Source organism: Epinephelus lanceolatus, chromosome 17, assembly GCF_041903045.1.
Source record: "Epinephelus lanceolatus isolate andai-2023 chromosome 17, ASM4190304v1, whole genome shotgun sequence".
Classification (NCBI taxonomy): domain Eukaryota; kingdom Metazoa; phylum Chordata; class Actinopteri; order Perciformes; family Serranidae; genus Epinephelus; species Epinephelus lanceolatus.
The window spans coordinates 24,758,051-24,779,486 of NC_135750.1; the positions used below are offsets into that span (position 1 = coordinate 24,758,051).

The 21,436-nt window shown below is 38.7% G+C and overlaps 1 protein-coding gene across 2 annotated transcripts in view; it reads right to left on the minus strand.

Moving 5' to 3' along the window:
• The window catches only part of lmbrd1 (LMBR1 domain containing 1), a 73,912-nt gene extending 60,987 nt beyond the window's left edge, over nucleotides 1-12,925 (minus strand). For both annotated transcript variants that reach the window (XM_033614042.2, XM_033614041.2), the window contains exons 1-3: nucleotides 12,810-12,925; nucleotides 10,981-11,157; nucleotides 9,673-9,736 (exon numbers count right to left, since the gene is read on the minus strand). In XM_033614042.2, the coding sequence (XP_033469933.1) occupies nucleotides 9,673-9,736; nucleotides 10,981-11,157; nucleotides 12,810-12,875 (307 nt within the window). In that variant the 5' untranslated portion in view covers nucleotides 12,876-12,925. The remainder of the gene's footprint in view (nucleotides 1-9,672; nucleotides 9,737-10,980; nucleotides 11,158-12,809) is intronic.
• Nucleotides 12,926-21,436: the final 8,511 nt, after the last annotated feature.

A 21,436-nucleotide genomic window follows, 5' to 3' on the forward strand; every position in this document is an offset into this window, starting at 1 on the left:
ACAGGGCTCCTTGTGCATTGTTGCAGGAAGTAGGGTCCATCAACTTCAAAGAGTAGCCTTACAGGACATGAATAGTGAGCTGATGTATTCGCATTAAATTATTATAGAGTACTTGAGTGCTCGCTGAAAACAATCTAACGTAGGAATATGGTCCGAAATGAACACCCAAGCAAGAATGGAGCAAAGGGTTAGAGTTAACCTGCCTTTCTATGCTGCAGACAGTGAAGATTAGCCCAGATAAATCATTGAATTTGCTGAAATACTTCCAAATATCACTCTTATGCCAATCTGCCTGTAACGTTAGATCAAATTCTGTCGGAAAACCTTGACAGTTATGTGTGGCTGTGCAGATTTTGCTATATGGATCTGTGCAGATATTCATAGGTAGCAGTAAAATCACTGTGTCCCACCCATAAAATGTAAAAAATGTTAACTTTTAAAATAAAACAGGTTCAGTTTACATTCATATTTACTACAGTTTTATGTTTTTTTACAAAGAAAAAAATGTGATTCTTCAATATGCTGAATAAATACTCACGTCCAAATTGAATACTTGAGTACATGATACTCCCTAATAGAGAACGGCTTTCAAAATACCTGTGTCATCACAGTGTTTGTTTTTGTATTTCAGCTTGTTTAACAAAAGCTAGTAGGTCTAGAGGTTATTTGGTTACTCCATGAACTCCAAGTAGCTCACAAAAAGTTTTTAAAAAAGGGTTTGCTGACTTATGTTCATGTGTGCTATCCAAGCGGCAACCTCCTGGGCTGAAAAATGAAGTCCACGTAGTGCCAAAACCCGCTGTTGCTTTTTCAAACAGCCACTTGAGGCTGGCTCTGGAAGTAAATCAAATCTCCGCAGACCAATCCATATTAAAATGTCCAACTTTACAGCAGAAATAAACATGTTCACAGACTGGTACAAAAAACTGTTTCTCTTTCAGTCTCTTTCGCTGATTTCAACATTCATGACAACCTTAATAATTTTTCATATTATTAAGGCTTAAAGTTAAGCATATAATTAAGGGTGGGACACTTTGAGTGACAGGCTGTCTGCTGATTACAGTGTCCTCGCCTTCTCAGTCAGCTCCACCCCTCACTCCTCTACAGCACCAGCCTCTCACCCAAATATGGTCACTTCTAGCTCCAAAAAAACAAGATGGCAACTGCCATAATGCCAAACTTGAGGCTTCAAAATGACGGTCCTCAAACCAATGGGTAATGTCACAGTAAATAAGTCCATTAATTTTACAGTCTATCTATGGTGTTATCATCAGCTATTTGGCTGAACTTGATTAATGGCATTTGCATGGAAAGATTCTTCTACGATTTATAGAAAGTAACAATGGGGGGACAAACTGATATACCACTGTATATTAGAGCCAAACCAGTACATCAGAATGGCCAACATTATCCCCCAATATTTGCTTATTACAGAAGAAATACTGTCATATTTGTAGCCTGATAACTAACTGGAAATTACATTACAGCAATGCTTAAGATATATCTAATGTAATTTGTAGCAGTTTGTCAAGTTTGTTTTCTAACTCTCAAATGTCCCGCTCAGTATAATTTTGTCAAAATAACCAAATTGATGGTCTTCATCAAATATGTTATTCTTTTAACTTGACATTCTCAGTATCAGCCTCAAAAATCCAGCATTAGTTGTGCTCTACAGTGTATCATTATAAGAAAGGCTTGTGTGATTGAGAGGTAACTGCAGGCTCAACATTTTGTCCACGGTCTCAATGTCTGAACCCCTTCTTTGAATATTTCAAAGTAGACACCAGTTAAAGTGAAGAGCTATGGGTGGTAGTTTTTACACACAGTTGCAAGAAAAGTGCCTTTTGTTTCTCATGGACAATGTTCTTACCGTTGAAGGCCCCTCTGAATCACACAAAGCTGCCCTCCAAAATAAAACTGCAATTTGTCAATGTTTTCAGAATGCTCTTAAAAGAAGCACCAGGACTAGAAGCACTTTCCTCCAAAATTCAGTCAGCAAATGTAGGTGGACAAGAATCACAGACAAAAAGAAAGTACTTGCAGTGTATTTACAGGAGGATTGCATCCTCTCTAACTTCTCCCCTACAAATGGCATTAAAAAGGGCAGAGAGAAAGCCAATGATTTATTTAAAGGTCCCAGGGGTATTTTGCCCTGTTGCTTAAGGGTCTTATGCACCACTGCTTTGAAGTACTGAACAGTCCAAGGAAATGGACAGAGGCTGGAGATTGAAAGGCTAGGCTTTCAAACTTAGGGTTAATCAAAGATCACAAAAAGCTACTTGGGCTCTAAAAGGAAGTGGGTGTTTCACTTACAGACATTCATCCCCTCTGTCAAGTTGAAGGTACATTTTATCTAATATTACACAGTGTAGAATTTATGAACAACTGCTGTGTTTATTCTCTACAGGCAATAAGTAATATTTCACTGTGACAGAATATTTCCACTTCCTGTTTTTCTGGCATTACAGTTACAGTCTGATATAGCTGTTATCTCTTCATCACTGGTACTCTCAGACTTTTGCACAGCCTCAAAATGCATCCGAATGCAAAGAACCATACTAGTGCGCTCATAAATGCTTTTACCTGTCTAAGATGTAACATAAGTGAAATGCATTTGCTTGGCTTGCTGCTGATGTCACCATTGATGTGTACTGTAGCCATTATAGGAATTGGAGTCTGAGCAACTGTGAGATTTCGCAGATATTTTGACAGACCGCTTTGACATCAACACATGTACAGTTTTAATGAACAGAGGCGTGCAAATAACCTAAAAATATCACAATGTCATCCACTCCCACTGTGAGGACTCTAAATAAAAAATGAAGAATACAAACCTGGTTCAAAGGTAACAAAACCATTACAATTACAGTGGAACTGTGCTATAATTACCCCACTGTAATTTCTCCACTATGACTTTTAAACTCCACATGATAATTACATAGCAGAAAAATGGATTCAAAACTGCTGCAGGGAACTTGACAGTGTCAACTGCATGTTTGACTAAAGTGTATTTCTGAACCAGGAACTGACAGAAATTCACCAGATGACAGCTACATAAGGCCATCAAATGATTACAAACACCAAGCAAATAATACAGAGAGTTCTTTGAAAAGAAATCACTGGACATGCAAATGCTTATTAACTGTGATCACCACTGAATCCTGAAGTCAGTCACCTTGCAGAAAAACATGCTTCAGTGGAGGGAATAGAAGATCTCTATGTCAAACCTGTAATTATTCAATTTATGAAGAGACAAATGGACAGTGCTGTCAAATATGGCCTTAAAGAAAATTCAACTTTAAAGGTTAGATTTGAGAGGGTGCTGTGCATACAACACACATAGAGCTTGGTCTCCACCTACTGGCAAATAAAATAGCAATGTCCCTCAAAAAAAAAAAAAGAGGGGAAAGAGTCTCTGGATTTACACAATCACCAACATGATGGTAAAATAGACTATGTAGCCAAAATTAGATAAATCATATTCAGTCTATCACTGTAGCCTTCAGCAACGTTTGACTTTGCTCAGCCTCAGCACACAGTCCTCTTAAAATGTCATCTTAACAAACATCTATTCACTGCAGACATATAGTCATATAGAAATGCACCAGGGATCCCATTTTACTTTAGAAAAAGAATGCATTTAATTTAAATAATCTGTAAAAAAAAAAAACAACTTTCTGGTATAACAGAAAACAACTGCAAATTCTGAAACAACAGTGCAGTGAACAGAGGAACATGTCATGTGTTAAACGGTGCGTCAATAGTTGGCATCTCTGAGCTCGAAATGCATTTGCAATATTTCAAATGCAGTAATATTTCATTCCAAAAATATGCTCTGAGGAACTAAGAACAATATCAATCAAAACTGCGAGGCTCCGGTTGTTGTATTTTAGGCAGTATTACAAGCACTCAACCGTCCTTATCAACAGCCAAAGGTTACAAGACCACAACAAATTCGTAAGCAGATCATTCTGCACCACACACTCCCAGAGCTATGATCACATGGATACATGCTTGAGGCAAATAGCAAACTCTTTCAAGCCTCTCTCTTATCTCTCTTCTGGGTCCTAGAATGCATACTCTTGGTATGTAAGATTTTTCAGCTGGATAAGAAAAAACATTTTAAAAAATGCAACTTCCCTTTTTCTGTGAATGGTATCAAACTATACTCAGAATGTAATGTCTACTATGGTGTTTATACTACTATATCATCACAGACACAATATAGAATCAAGTATTTAAGTGGAACAAGACTATATTAGTGCATAGCACGAGTGCCACAATATGAAGCTTTGCATTATGCACAATAAATTTAGCAGCCACTCAAAACAACTGCACATTGTAACTTGAAATTTACTCTCAAACTTTCTACTTCACTAAACCAGCTATATGACCTTTCCTTTGATGTGTGACAAACTTCTTGAGCATAACTGTTGCACCATGAGCATGGTTTCCAGGCAGTTTGACCATTAAATGAATTAAATTACTGGCAGGACACAGCCCTGCATTCAAGAGTAAGCCTATAGAATTTTTGTAAGTTTCTTTAAAGCAAAGTTTCCATTAACGGGATGTCGAATTCAAACATTAAATAGCGGCAGAGAAAGTCTATCTTGTATATGACATTGTATCTGTGTGTCCAGAGGACAATATACCATGGGGCTTTGAATGCTGGATTCCATGCAGTGTTCATGGTCTGTGAAAGCCAATTTTCTAATGTCATTATACCAGTGGAAGTGGTTTCTTTGATTGGGCTGTCTGGGCAAGGAGACAGCTTGTCTTCCTTGCATTTGGCATTTCAGAACAGACGGTACATAACAGTGTTGCTGACAGGCACTTTAAGCCAGCATCTGTTAGAAAACGTGTGATCTAGTGTCTTTGGCATGACTGAATTTGCTATCGTCAAAGACAACAAACTCATGTTATCCTTTAATATGACAATCATGAAGAAATTTCAGTGGCACTAATAGCTTTTAGTAAGGAATTTATCAGCCAAACGGCCTGGATACTGTCCCCATGAATTGCAACCCGCCTAAAATACTGGAATCATGGAGTGATCCGTGGAGACTGGAACTATCTTTCTCATAGCAGAAGAAACAGACATTATTAGGCCAAAGTAGCCTGACTGAACATTCAACAAGCCTACTAATGATACAACACAGTATGCCATGAGCTAAAAACAAATTATCAGTGCAAGTTAAACATTATAATGTTAGTTAAATGTAACAATTACGACAAGAAGACTAGTTTGGTAAAATCAGATCGTAAAAATAATGTATGAAGCCACCATGATGTCACCCATAGTTTGTGGACTATCGATTTGAAGCCTTGAGTTCTGCAATTTGGCAATCGCCATCTTGTTTTTTTTTGGAGCCAGAAGTGACTATATTTGGACGAGAGGCTGAAGCTGTGAAGGAGCGAGAGGTGTATCTGGCTCATAGTGGTGTGTGGTGATGCTTCGCAGACAGCCTGTCACTCAAAGTGGCCCTGCTTTTAATAATGCATAACTTCAAGCCTTAAGAAAATTTAGATGGGTGCGTTATATTAAATTCACCTCCCATAGCGTTATCAATGGAGAAATTGGCTTAAGAGACCAAAAAGGATTTTTGTACCAGGCTGTAAACATGTTTATTTCTGCTATAAAGCTGGGCATTTTAACACTGCTGTCTATGGGGATTGACCTGCTTTTGCAGCCAACCTCAAGTGGCCATCAGATGAACTGCAGTTTTTTTTCATTTCCTTGTTGGCTTCATTTTTCAGCCCTAGAGGTTGCCGCTTGGAAGAACAGATGTAGCTAGTCACTGTCTTCAAAAGTAATACCACAGCTAGATTTCTCAGAGAAAAACATCTAGATTACCAGTTATGTGCATGGTGTTTTTTGTTGTTGGCAGTTTTGCCAAATTGAATAGGCAAGGAACACAAGCACTGAGACGACTGCAAAGGTTGCAAACAAACCCTAAGTTTTGCCATACAGGACACATTTAGGAGAGAAAATGAAGGTAAATAAAAGAGTAATATGTCCTCAACATCTTCAAAACTAACTTTTTTACTGGCACAAGCTGGAATAGTAAACTACAAAATGTCAAAATACACATACAACACAACTGTAACGCTAATAGCCTATAGGCGGCCAAAATTACAGTGTCAAAATTACAGCAGCTGTTACCCTACTTGCCTGTAGATGGCAACACTAACAACATGTTTACATCCATGTCCAAACTCCTGCTGCTATTAGTAGACCTTTTTCACTGCAAACATGTTGACTTGTCATAGCAGGAGAAGCACAGGTGAAACAAATGTTTTTAACGATGGCTCAGTTCCATTAACTTTCCCAGTAAGCCATGACAGTGAGCCAGCATACACAATGCCAGGACTCTGGAGGTAGCTCTTGTTATCAGTTACAACTGTGCTTTTCCTGCCATGACAAGCCAAAATGTCTGCTGTGGAAAAGGTGTATTACCTATCCGATTTTGGGAGCAGGTTTGCATGTGTGAAACTGGTCTGACGATGACCAAACAGCTATCTCCCAACTTGCAGCCTGAACGCAATAGATCTTTTTCACACCACAAATTTTGACATGTCATTGAAGGAAAAGCACAGGTGTTTTTAATAAGATTATTAATAGCTGCAATCCACTCCTAAATCCATATACTCAGAACATTCATCTGGGTGCTTTCAGTGTCATCTATGACATCTTTCCCATTCACTGTCAGTGGAGGACCTTCATACTTTATTCTTCATGACATTACCAATTTGAGTTTCAGCACTCACGTTTTTGGATTTGGGAAGGACTGTCTTAGATCATAGGAATAACATGTATACACTCTGGAAATCATTGTTATCAAGGTTATCAATTTCACCTGAGCTTTTCCCACTATGACAAGTCAAAATGTCTGCTGTGAAATACGGTCCATCAACATGTTTACCATGCTTTAAACGCCCAGAAGACTCACACAGGTGTTTTCACTTATTCTGGCTCACTGGACTTCTGCTGAGTTTTAAGTTAAGCTGAGCTTCACTGTCATTAGCCTACATGGGGCCACCAAATTTTATAAACCAATAAAAATGATAAAAGTGTAATGCAAAACTAATAGCAGCATCAGACAAATGTCAATCAAGCAGTATGCACATGCCCGCAAAGTCCTCAGAGCCAGAGAATATCTTAATTAATGGAAAACACCTATGTGGAAACACCATGGGGGTGCGTGGCCTTAAAGGATACAAGCTGTGTGTTCTGCTTCACTACAGGTTATTAAAAGGAGAATACAAGAATGCAAACCTAAAGAAGGCACACCTGTGGAGGACCCCAAGCCGCAGCTACAGCCAGTAATTATGTATCAACAATCAAAGCGACTCCTCTTTAAATCAATGTTCAACACGGACCACACCAAAATGTTACAATCTCTTACAATGAACTAACAATGGTAGTTGTCACAGCTGTTTTCACCACTGCTGTGGTAATCCTGACTAACCAGTTTGATGAATACGGTCATAAACATGATCTGCGAACACAGGATTTTCATTTCCTCTTCCTTCTTCACAAGGAAGAAGAGTTTGTACGCAGTCATGTGCAACATCAGTTGTGCAAGGCAGCATACTTAACATGTCATCAAACAACACAATAGGTTTCAGCAAAGAAAATGTGTTTCATAAATATGTTTATATAATCAGACATTACAAAATAATTGCGAGGTTACATAAACATGGCACAAAAAAAGGAATTAACAACATTTGCTCTATTAGTATATAAATACACCACTTACAAAAGACTACAATGGCAAGAGGTTAACAAGGCATCTACAAAAAATAGTGTTAAGATGTAAAATGATCATATCTATTCATCATTAAGACACAGTAGTATCAATTATATTAAAATGTGTTTTCATATGAAGGTCAAAACAATTCACCTCATGCCCACCACGACATGGGGATGGTGATACTGTATGTGCACCATATACAAGTCACATTCAACAAAAACATTTCAGCATTCTTAATATGCAACAGTAAAATTAATTTATTATTGACAGCTTTAGTTGACTAATGTAAGCTGTCTGCTGTTTGACAAATCCCACTCATTTTAATGGTCACAGTGGGCATTTTGCCAGGAAATGCTGTAAATGTTTGATATCTCTGATGTACTGCATCATCGTGGAAAACAAACTGTTCGGTCCATCCATTAACGTTATCCAGTGAAAGGGGCTTTTCACAATCTATTATTTCAACAGTATGGCCCATTAGAGCTCATTATGTTATTAGGCTCATTCATTTGATCATCTTTTTTTTATAAATTCAGGTTTCATGACTAAAATGTAGGTTTATTTTTAAAGGCCAGAGGCTGATCTAGGATCAGCGAGCAACTGTATGGGCTCTTAATGTATCATGAAGTGATAGCCTGAGAAAAAATGCTCCAGAGCAGGTGAGATATGTAACCCAAGACAATACAGAGATACCCTGTGTGCAAATGAGTCGCCATTGTGGGAAACAATGGGCCAGTGTGAATCCCAAAGTTAAAACTGCTAAGATTGCTGTGTGGGTGAGTCAGGCCGCAGGTGTTGTTCAAATTGAAAAGGCAGTACCATCAATCAAAAGAGGACAAAGGATTGATATCATAGGAGAATGACGCAGCACACTTATGCCCCCTTCTTAGCAAAAGAAGTACGCATGCACAGGTTTTTTATCCATGCAAAAACCCGCTTAAAAATAGGTGACAGACTCCACTCCCGTTGCCAGTACACCATAACTGTGCACACGGCTCTGCAGCAGTTGATTATGTCTTTCTGTGTTTCTTTTTGTTCTCCTGCTGTGTCCATTTCAATGTCAAAGACATCAGGTGTCCTATTTCCATCTCCGCTTAACAAAGCAGATCAGAGTCGGTGTATCGAAATATGTTCCCCCATCAAATAGTGTTTTCCTCCTGTTAATGCGTAGCACCCCCGTCTGTGGTTAGAGGAAGGACTAAGGGTTTGAGTAAAGTTTAGGTAGGGGGAAACACATATCGAGGGGGAAACAGATTTCGACACAACACCGGAGCCGATAAATACTCGTGACTACTGCAGAGTCATTTGTCCTGGGAGTGAATGACAACTATAACATGCCATTAAATAAAAAACCCAGATGTTAGCCGGTGTTAGTGGGTTTTTTTGTGCAGTGGGAGAGGGGCTTTAAAATAACTGATTGCAAAAAAAGAGAAAAAAACAGTTCATCCATCCATTTTCGTAACCGCTTGTTCTCTTGAGGGTCGCAGGGGGTCTGGACCCTATCCCAGCTGACATTGGGAGAGAGGCAGGGTACACCCTGGACAGGTCGCCAGACTATCGCAGGGCTGACACATAGAGACAGACAACCATGCACACTCACATTCACACCTATGGACAATTTAGAGTCACCAATTAACCTGCATTTTTTTGAGGAAGCCGGAGTACCCGGAGAAAACCCAGGCTGACACAAGGAGAACATGCGAACTCCGCAGAGAAGAGCCCCATCATGGAATCGAACCAGGAACCCTCTCGCTGTGAGGCAACAGTGCTAACTAATACACGAAATATTCAAACAACAGGGCTAATTCAAAGAACCTGTTGTAAATGATCCTCTCTTGTTAAGATTTTTGTCCTCAAATTATTCATTTTGGGGTTTTTTGTGCACCCACATGGACAGATATTAAGAAAATGCACTTACTGTAATATCCATACAGCACAGTGTCTTCAATTTGCCCTCTCGTCTCATTGTTTGCTGCCCATTCCTGGATGAAAAGGAAAGTCCATAATGAAACTTACAATCGAGTTCAACAGTAAAAGGAATGACACGTGTATAATAATCAATGAAAACATGCCTCGCTTAAATTAAAGCTCATTAAAAACAATGAGTATAAAACATAGTGGGTTAATTAACATAAGCACAGAGGGAGGTATGGTGTATTTTCTGTATACTCTATCAATGCAGTAACCTATTTGTTTACCATACTCTTATAGCCATTAAAAGCAGAGGCATGAAACAAAAAGCACAATATACTCATTAACGAATGAATCGAAGACCCCGGAAAGGGGTAGGTCATGCCTAACTAGCAGGCACATGGGCTACAGGCAGTGCTCTGGCAGCTTTATTTATCTAGTTCACAAACTGAATTCAGACATAAACAGAGAATGACGCAAAACTGACAGACACTGGGGGAAAAAAACAAAGCTGTCAGACTTTTGTCTAAATCTATTTTTATTCATGCATCGCACAGGTGTGAAAAGTGTCCATCATAAGCTCGCATTTCCTGCGTTTTACTTTCAGAGTGATTTGAGAAAAACTATGAAAAGCTGCAATAAGATTAAAAACCAGGTACTGTTTTTTTAAAGATTAAAAGACTAAAGGAAAATGTTTGTATTAGTTTCTGCAGTGTTGTTATTCTAAACGCTCTGAGTCATGCTTAAATGATCTTATTAATACTAGCTTCTGATCTTTTCCCATTATAAGCCAGTATTATTCTTCTTTCATTTTTCTGTTTACACTTGACAAATTTCTGCAGAAAAGCCACTGCTTGCTTTCATGCCTCTTTGCTTATTTGTAATTTTTATTACAAAGTATAATCACCAAGATATCACCATGCAATTGTGTCTAATTAAGTGAATGAGGGATTAAGTTCCTGATGAGTACATGTGAAGCCTATCTTAGGTGGCCATGACTAAATGGTACAAAAAACAAATACCCTTTAGCAATCAAAGCCGCTCACAGCCCACACAAAGAAACAAATTACCTGCTGTTCAAATGAAGATGCCATTACACACTTTGCTAAATCTTCAAATAGATAGAAACAAATGCAATGACTCTGCAAAAAATTTATGAGCCAGGAAATGCATTCAGCGTCTAGATTGGACTAAAACAACATCCATTTTGTCTAATTCTAAGAAAATTACAAAGCAAAGATAAAAGCTGCCTCGAAAACTCGTTAGCATCTCTCAAATTGATTTTACTGGCACTGTTAGCAGAACGGATACTAACCTTATAGGTACCATTGGGATACTTCATGAATGAAACAAGGAATATATCCACTGGTAGAAGTGCAGAGGTTATCAAAGCAATGGCCAGTGCACATATTGCTGTGATGGTTGAAACAACTTCACTCTCCTGACGACTTTGAAATTTCCGAATGTAGACCCAACAGAAAGCCAGGATTGCCTAAACAGGGAAGAAACACATTTAATCATCAAATTAAGCAAGTGGAGAATTGTAGTATAATTAGGAGAAATTAAAAAAAAAGGAATATGGTAGCAAAAAACTACAATTTCTGCAGATGTAGTCTCTGAAAGATTGGTTTGATAAAATAATAGGAAGGAAATAATAAAATAATGAATACATTAATGAGAAAATGAATAAAGAGCCACACACAGGGGTGAAACTGTAAAATGTGATGCAATCTGATGTATTACCCTGCAACAATTTCTACCTTTGGGTATTTACCGTTGATCGCTGATGCAGTGCATTTTAATTGAACTTTATCATACTGTGTTGACTACACAGTGTCCTCCTATGCTTGTTAAACACTGCTTTGAGACTCTCATTCAGTGTGATTGCCAGAAAGCAATACCCAAAGTGTTAACACAACCAAGAAGGGAATTATACACTGAGAATAGCCTGACTGCAGGTGCTAGGGAACAGCTGATCTGATTATATCATACTTCCTCCCCTTATCCTTTCAGCACCAGTGAATGCAGGCTCACTAACATTGTTAAGAAACTGATGGGAAATAACACAAACTTTTCAAAGGAAGCTGAATTCATTGACAACTTTGAAATAAGTCATGGGCGTGCTGATGTATTCTGTTGCTGTTTAACATGAAAAGACAAAAAAAGAGAGGGATTTTCATTGTAACAGGCAGGAAACTCATTAGGCAGAGAAGCAAAAAAGGGGTCTCCAAAATGACAAGGTCATATTCTAAGCACACAAGCTGTAAGAAGTGAGGACACTGCTAAAACTAGTCCCTTTAGATCAAGGGCTGCCATTCACAGACAGGATCAATTAAAGGCCCGCAGCCTTAAGCCTCTGGCTGCTTGTTTTGCCAGGTAATGAGGCGGGCTTTGCATCTAAATAAGATCCATTGAAAGGTTTGTTCAAATAAAAAAGGGTCTGCAAGTGGTGGGTAGGGAAGTGGAGCAATTTATTGGCATCCAGGCATTCTTCTGGACGGCTTCTGATTTAATCATGTGACTGTGAGTGGCAGCTGAGATAATGAGGGCTAAATTGGGCAGCAGATTACCTAGCAGACCAACTTCAAGGAATTCAGTTAAGCACTACTAAAGTTGTTCTGTAGTTTCTGAATGGGTCAGAATTATGGTTACACATGTGTTTACAGTATCTGTGGTGAAAAGCAGCCCTTTTTTGTTCTTTCAGCAATACTAAACTATCCATTCAGGAGACCACAACTTCTGCACGCGCATTTTAAAACCTTGGATCACAGCCTAACTACGCCACAGCACAGTTGGATGTGGTTACCGAGACACTAACCAGAGATGCTAATTTTCTGTATAATAGAGTAAAAACCCGCCTCCTCTCCTCGACGTAGTGTTCTAGCTCTGCCCCTGCTTCTAATAGTATGACATATAAATGCATACTGAATAATACAGAGAGCCCTTCTTACAAAACAACAGCCCATATGTGTGTCGAGGCTAATGTTAGCTAGCTAACACCAGTCCAAAGCCAATATTGACGTTAATACACCGTAGACATGTCGCGCCCGGTAACACCGTAACTGCGCCACCTCCTCACCTGCTAACACATCTCAAACTCTTCGCTACCTGACGAAACGACTACACTACTTATAACTTGCTTACCAAGAGTATAAAGGTGAAAATAGACCATCCGAGCACAGACTCGGAGAGCAGCGACTGGTCCGCCATCTTCACTTCCTGCAATAACAAAACCACGTGCTCCCGCTTGCGTCATTACGGTAGAGGGAGAGCAGCAGCAGTGACGTCTCCGGTGAAAGTCCATTTGTCTGTTATAAGTATATGTCCATATAAGAATTTAACAACTTTATTTGGGACAGGACGGTAATACAGTCTCTATAGGAACAGGAGATGCCAACAATACAGTATAGTGCCTTTTACATGAGCCAAAGGAACAAGAAATTCATCCAGGGTCAGCTATCCTTGAGGTTGTAGTTGTATGAAGTATCCAGATACTTGGGCTATATCAAATCAGAAGTAGCAAGAGTACCTGTAAAAATATATCATGACACGTAAAAGTTTGTCTTTTAAAAGAAGTATGATCAGAAAAATGTTCTCACATTTCAAATTCATTGTTATAACTGTTTGTATATATGGCTCTTACAATTAGGTTGTTTTTTTTCCCCACATAAATCTTTAGTAAAACATTTTTGTGACATTTACATGTCAATGACAGCATAATAAAATAATTGAAAAATAATAAGAGTTAATGATACAAAAACTGCTTGGGTAAATACACACTTTTACAGCCTTAATGATTATTCTATCTATTGATTATTATTACAGTCCAGCATTGTCTTTTTGAGTCTATTGTGCTTCTTGTAGTCTCAGTATGTGTGTCAATTCTCCATTAAAAAGGTTTCTTCCACAGTTGTCAGCCGCTTTGTTGGTGGTGTTTCTTTACCCCAGTTCCTGGTGATAGCTTTCTTGCTTGCTACTAGCAATATTTTGATCAAATATCTATCACCAGCTATAATATTTTTCTCAGAAAATTTATATAGATAAAGCACCAAACAACTGTTGGGAACCTCATATCCTAGTATGTGCTTAAGCTCTTTACCATAATACAGTTATTTTCTGACATTTTCAGAAATCATGAGAGTGGTCTACGTCATAAGTCGCCAACATTTCTGGTAACTATGGAGATGCTTACTTTTCAGTTTTGGTGTAAAACCTTGAGAATTCCCTCCAGGTTTGCAAATTAGTGGTTGAATGGTGAGTCTTCGTCTAAAATTTCTACATTGAGTTCTTTCTCCCATTTCACCTTGATATATTCAGTTGAATGTCTGTGTTTGTGTTTGTGTTCAGTCCTTGATATAATGCTGACATTACTCTTATGTTAGTTTCCTGATATGCTTTAATTGTGATTTGGATAACACCATTTACCTCCTTGGAAGAATCTGATTTGATTTCCCTTTTGTAATAGTCCCTTAATTGAGGGTGTCTTTCAAATTCATGCGTTCCCAACTTGTATTTCCCTTTCAGATTTTCAAACCCCTCCAGCCCCCCGTTCTTTTCCACAGCACACCAAGCTGTTATTCATTTTGCTCCCTATTGCTTAAATCCTTGATTGTATTTTGCAGGTTTGAATAATTGGGTTGGTTTTACAAATGCATTTCACATATCAGCAGGATTTTACAGTGTTAGGCATTTTAGTTATTGGGGGGGTTGTAGTAGCTAAAATAATAAAACACACATGATACTTTACAATACAGTACTTGTCTCTGTAGTGTGACAGATAAATATTTTAATGTTTAAGGGCATTTGTTTTGTTTGTCTCTTAAGTTTGGGCTGGATACTAGCTCCATATTTTAAGTGATGTTCCAGCACTGCATACAGTTACATGAGACTAAAAGGCACTTATCTGTTATTTCCATTTCTGAATTAAACTAAATGACATACACTGACCCTATAGAGTGCAGGTGAAACAGGAGCACCTCTATGTCAATTAAGGTTAGGGTTAAGTTAAGGATCAAAGTTTATTTTTGCCCGAATTACTCATGTGGCACCTAGCAGTAGGGTATTTATGCCAAAGGGATATATTGGCCTGCCACAGAGGCACTTTGCTTTACCTGAGGTGCACTTTTGGGGCAATTGGACCATCCACTTGACGAGTGGGCATGTGGCACTTGAGCTGTCAATCAGTATTCATCCAGTATATCTGGAAAACTCATCTGGGTCATTGAGCTTTAAATGTGCTAATAAGTAAAAGTAGATCACTAAAAATTAGGGTGCAGTGCACCTGTAGCTGCATTCTCATGTGTGGAGCAGATCATTGGGGTAATACTTGCTATCAATTATCCACCGCAGTGGCCCACACCAGCAAATGGTCACTGTGTTTGTTGATATGAGAGTGTATTTCTCGTAAAATGCATATTGTTAACAAGCCAAATGCAAAATTCTGTTTTTGTACAGCTGTCTGATTAGAGGCTCACTGAAAAAGTGTCTTTTGTGAAGATATCTGCTTTCTATACATAGACTTTTTTTCCCTTCAGTTTTCTTTCTTGGCTCTGGCCACTTGAATAAATATATTTCCCTTGAAGTCTACCCTGTCTGTCTCTCACCTTTGCTTAGCACTACACAATCAAAAATGTGTGAACTGGAGTGGTGGTTAGCTCTGACACTGTATTCAATCATTTATTTGTTTGACAGGGACAATGCACAGCTTCTTAGCTGTATCAGTAGCTATGAGCTAATTTACATCTGTACTCCCAGGAAACAGGGAGAAACATCTATTGTATGTCTTCAGTTTTGTGATTTCCATTTGGACAGAGAGTGGACTTATCAGCTAGTTCAGGCACTGACTTCATTCTGTACTTTAGGCCTATGTCTGGCATGTTTGCTTAAATTTCCCCAGGAATATGTAAAACCAATATTTATTCGCACTGCCCCTCATGTGTCATATTATGGCAGAGTCGTTCTCAATACAAGTTTCACAATATAACTAAAATCAGAAGTGTCAGATATTTCTGCTGCTGCTTGAGAAGCTTGTTATGGTCTTTCTTCTTTTATATTCTTCATCTGAATGACTAGAGGGGCCATGGATTCCTAAAAAGCCACTCTGTGTATTTATTTGAAGTGTAAAAATGCATCCACAGCAATACCACTTAATTTGAAAAAGAAAAATGGACTCTTTAGAGATATGAGCTTCTGTTTCATTCAGCAGGGGATCCAAACTTAAGCAGCAATGGGATTATATAAACTTTTCCAGACTCTATGTGAAGTGGAAGAATCAACTTTTTGTGCATGCAGAGGTTCCACCCATATGCCAGGAACACTCACCGTGTCTTTAAGTTCTTATCCAATTTATCTCGCATGGAGACCCCATGGTATCTAGATATAAAGAATTTGCCGGCTTTTCATTCTAGCACCCCTCTCACAGTTTTGAGCGTGTAGTGTCAGGAGAAGTCTACTCCATTTGTGGAGTATATTGTCCTTTAAATTACATCAGTCTAAGAGTGTGCAGTCATGCTTCACCATGTCTGGAATTATTGAGACAAAATTAAATTATTACTTGAGTAATTACTTTTGCGAGGGGTAGACTATAACAGCCCACGGTGACATTGAGGCTCTAAAGTTTCTGAAAGTGAAAATAATACTTCTCTATATTGTATTGGAGGAAATTAGTCTGTTACTAATTGGAATGAGGAACATTCTTACCAGTTAATTAGTCGGTCACTATTGGTCTGGACACTTTCAAATTCAACTCACTAAAATCAATAACCATATATCCAGACTTCATTTATGCCCCTGACTTTAACAATTTTAATTAAACTAATGCAATTTGTTCACAACCCATTATTCACTTGCACAGGGAAGGTAGGTCAACTTAATTCATGCAACCTTTCAAAACTGCAAATGCCTTTCTCGTGCAGCTTGGCAACCTGCCCTAATGGAAACCATGTACCGAGGTCTATTACAGGGGGCTTGCTGAGGGAAAGGTAGGAAATTGTCACGATTTTTGTCAGTCATGAGAGGATTTGGGGAATAGATGACTTTCAGCTGATTGATGTTTGTGCTTTTTTATCCTTCTTTTAATTTCATAATGATACTAGTCAGCTACAGGGCTTCCTGCAGTGAGTATGTTGCCTCCTCCATGTTTTCTCTGGAGGATGATAGTTCTGTCGCTGCAAAATTACAGCATCACATCCACCTCTCATCCACTCTTCCTCTTTTTTTCCTGACATCCAATCCAGCCTTCTCACCCCAGCTGAAAAGCACAAGAGATGCTGCAGAAATACTTCCAAATATATCCAATAGCTGCAGCCCTGAAGCACTTGCTCCTTGATCAAATTTGTCCTTTAATTCTTGAAATGAAAACGCACTGTCAATTTAATTTAATTTAACGTAACCCCCCCTTCCACTGACTGGGTGAGGAAAAAGCTGGGGCTCACATGACTAAAACAGACAGTGACAGAGTACAGGGATTTTGGTTTGATGTGGGATGGGTGTATGCTGTTGTCAGTGTGATGTGTGATGTGGTGACTCTGGGTCAGGTTCTGAATATATACGATATATTTCTAATATAGCATGGCTAAAGCTGCTCTGTAACCTCGACTAAATCATCTTAGTAATTTTCAGTGGCTTCACCTTACTCTGACCTTGACTATTACATTAACTTTGGGTGTGCATCATTTGCAGATTGTGCGGGTGGAAATCAGAGGGAAATTTATGTAAAATGTCACGTGAACGTCACATGAAAGGCAGGCTGCTAAGGAGAACCCAGAATATCCTGTAAAGCAAAGGCAGTTTTTTTGTACAGACAGCAGAGTGAAATGCACAAATGTATATCTGAATGTAGGATATTGTACCTGCAGTAAAAATACTGTAGGTGCAATATAGTGTGTGATAACAGAGGACATCAAAAGTCTCCCAGGGTCAAATATGATACCTTTGATGGAAGCTCAGCAACCAGCTGATTCATCGCCCGACAGAAAATGAATCAGCAAACTATTTTGACAACTGACTCCCAGGGTATTTGGAAACGCAGCTTGGGCAGTGGCCCTTGGCCTCACAGATTCACAATGCACCCTTAGCATCTGCATGACGCACCAGATTTTTTTGATCAGTGTAAAAGAATACCCATAATTGGTTTCCGCTTTAGTGTTAAAATATGACAAGGAGGGATGAGATCTCATCTTCCAAGTAAGTGTCTTTGGTTGGTCAAACTAAACGAGGCATCTGATGACATCACTTTGACATCACTGTCTTAACTGGACATTTTTCCACAACATTTTCCAGTATTATGTTGACCAAATTATTAATCGATTGACCTATAAAATGATCAGCAGATTGAGTAATAATGAGAGTAAGTGTTGGTTGCAGTCTAGTCTAAACAGATATCTGCATGTGTTCTGATTCTGAATGCAGAATCTGTAGACAGTCTGTAGTCTAATATTGACCGATCATGTTGGAGCAGCAGGTAAACGGTTTGTGAGTAGAGACAGAAAGCACTGGCCAAAATGCATCTCTGAACCAAATGGCCAGTCCTCTGATAATGATTTAGAAGTAGTTGCATTCATATCATGGGTGTATAAAGAGCACTGGATACGGCATTGAAAGCAGGATTGTGCTCATTCCTATGAAAGTTGCTCAGTGGTGCATGAAGCCAAAAAAGTTAATTGGCTGGATGATAGGCTCTGCTTCCGCATTGTGTGGCCCACAGAGCAGGCCACTAGACTCTTCTGTTGGCCAAGCCGGCTACTTCCGGTTTAGTGTTCCACTAACTTAAATCGGGATAAAATGATTCAATTGTGTGGTTGTTCCCTATGGGCTCTTCTAGACTTTCCAATTGTTAATGGGCCGAATAGATCCAATCCAGATAGTTATACAAGTCCTTTCTCTGGGGTTATGATGCTCAAAAAATCTATCCACTGAGCAGACTTTTCTTTCGCTATTCCAGTCAATGGGAACAACTCTTTTTGAACCCCAGGGCATCATATGACAGATGTAAATACACTGTTTGGCCATTATGAAAATCAGCTTCAAAGCCCAGCACACTTCCTGGGGGCCTGATGCCTATGCATATATGCTGTGCTGATTTTGTTTTGGACAGGGGTGCCATCTTATAAGGAACGTACTGTCTTACCCGTGCCTGCAGTGGTCAGGCAAAGCAATATGGGCAAACTTATCATGATAAAGAACATACATCCATATGATTTGTTAGCCCAAGGTTGGATTACAGACCCCGAATGTACTATGCTGGGGGTCTGGGCGTGAAGTATCATCACATTCTTGATAGACATTAGCCAAAACTGAAGAGGAGGTCTTGGCCTGGATATCCATGCGCTACACTGTATCTCCAGAAAAATTGGCCATTGTCCCAAGAGGCTTTATCGGTGTAAGATGATAGTCGATGAGCTCAGAGACTGGTTGCAGTCCCAGTGGCAATGCTGTAATAAGAATAGCACAAAAGTGAAAGAAAGAAAGAAGGAAAGAAAGAAAGAAAAGAAAAAATCTAACCTATTCGCTGTTCAATAAGGTCCCAAAAGAGGTGTAGTATTTTAATAAACATATTATTTTACAATATATTTGATGGCTTATGTATGTATGACTTAAGTATATTAAAAGACATATGAATTGCATTAGAAGTCTCTTTAACTTCGAATTGACTTTGGATGAGTTTGATTTAACACATTCATTTAAATACTCATGCCTGCACTTGTGCCCCATGTCCTACACATATTCCAAACCACTGAATGTTTGACTTGATATCAAAGAGAACCAGTTTCACACAGCTATCCCAGTGTGGTTGCCACCGACTGATTTTCTTTCATTAAATTTCAATAGGTGGGTCAATTATATGATCATATTTCAAGAATATCCGCTGCAGGCCAAACTGATATGTTATTGTATCTTTTTAATTCTTCTTCTTTTATTGCCTACATACTGGAAGCTTTCATGCCCAGGTGAGCTCTCACAAATGATGAATGGAACTTCTTAATGGCTTTTGTGATTTTTATGAGCACATGAAAGGTACACATCAATGGTTATGTCTGCATACAGATTAGTGACATGCAGTGTGCTGTCTTTGTCTAGTACTTTGCCATATGTCAATTTAGTAAATTATAAAACGGTTAAAAATGGGCAGGTGTTTTGCCTCTAAAACCCTTCAACAATAGGGACTTAACTGGCGTAATGAAGAATCAGAATACAGCGATTAGTGTGTTTGTATTCAAGGCAAACAACTGCTTGCCCAAAGCGAGTAGTGTTTGCTGAGGTTACGTATGTACATATCCAGTGCAAATATGATGCTACACACATGCAGGAGCACAAACACCCAAAGAGGAGAGTGCTGTATTTGTTTAACATTTTCATAATGAGTTTCAGTTCACTTATCTGCAATAAGGGAAGCAGATATGTATTCAATTAGCTGTGTTGTTTAGTTTAAAGAACATGTTTTCTCTCATTGTGTGTATATGAGTTAATGTGTGCATGTGTGTGAGAGAGGGAGCATTTGATATGATCAGTGCTGTTCGTTGATATAGCCTCACATATTTAATGTTCACTTTCAGATGAATAATGAAATACCACAAACACCTTTATTAAAGACAGAAAGATACAAAGAAGAACAAAGATACGGTGTCATCTTGAGCACTTCAGCGTTGTGACTTTGTGAATTCATCACATTATTTTCATTTTGATTCAAAACTGTGAAAACCATGCATCATAAGCAGATTGCATCGGCCACACTAAAACTCGGGGAGATGAAACTCTGCCTTATCCTGCAGTTACTGTATCAACGAGAAACCATTTTGTTTGGATGCTATGTCCAGGTTATATACCATCACTGAGAGCAGTTCCAGTTGGATCAATATACTGTAAATGTGTCCCATATATCAAAACATCACCTTCATAACATCTGAAAAGCAACTCAGAAAAACGCCCAAATGTCCTACTATGCCAGCTGTGGCCAGGAAAAAAGGCAACAAACGCATTTATATAGGCACATATTTTATTTATGCACGTTGCTATTGGAAATACAGTGAGATGATACAGCTAAAGATGAGGCAGATGGGAGGATGTTAAGAACCACATACTGTGTAATGGATGATCTCACCTACATGGAGTGTGCTGTGTATATTATCCGCAGGGAAATCTGACAAAGAAAATAGCAATCTGAGCTGTAAGATAACATATAACGTTATTGAGACTATACTCCAGCCTAATGGTGTGGTGGTAAACTCATAAAAGTTGGGAACATGTTTGTGTGCATGACACAAAATAAGAAATCAATCAATACTGACAATACAGTCATAATGGCACCCTAAACAGAATATTACACAGAAAGGAGGCTATTTACTGATCCTGGTTCAGCGTGAATTGACTATTTATGTATGCATCCAAAAGCCACTAGAGGGTAGACAAGCTAAGAATGCAAAAGTGGGTGAAATAGTGAGTTTGCGTCCAAAAGTTTGATTTTTGTCCTGAAAATATATCTCAATAGATAGGATATGTGTACTCCTATAACGAAGTCAATGCGGAAGTAGCGTTCAGAGGTGAGCATGAAGCTGCTATAATTAGCGTGTTGAATGTACTGTTTGATTGATTGGAGATACATTTAAACTGGTATTTAACATTGGCTTAGCTAGCTATGTCGTAACATAAAGATATGTGTCAGAGAGTCAAGATAAAGTGTATGAAAACGTTACAATTCGCGTTAGTTAAGCAACAGCAACAGAGTTAGCAATTAGCTAGCATTAGCCGTTAGCTAATTCGTAGCTCTTTGCTAA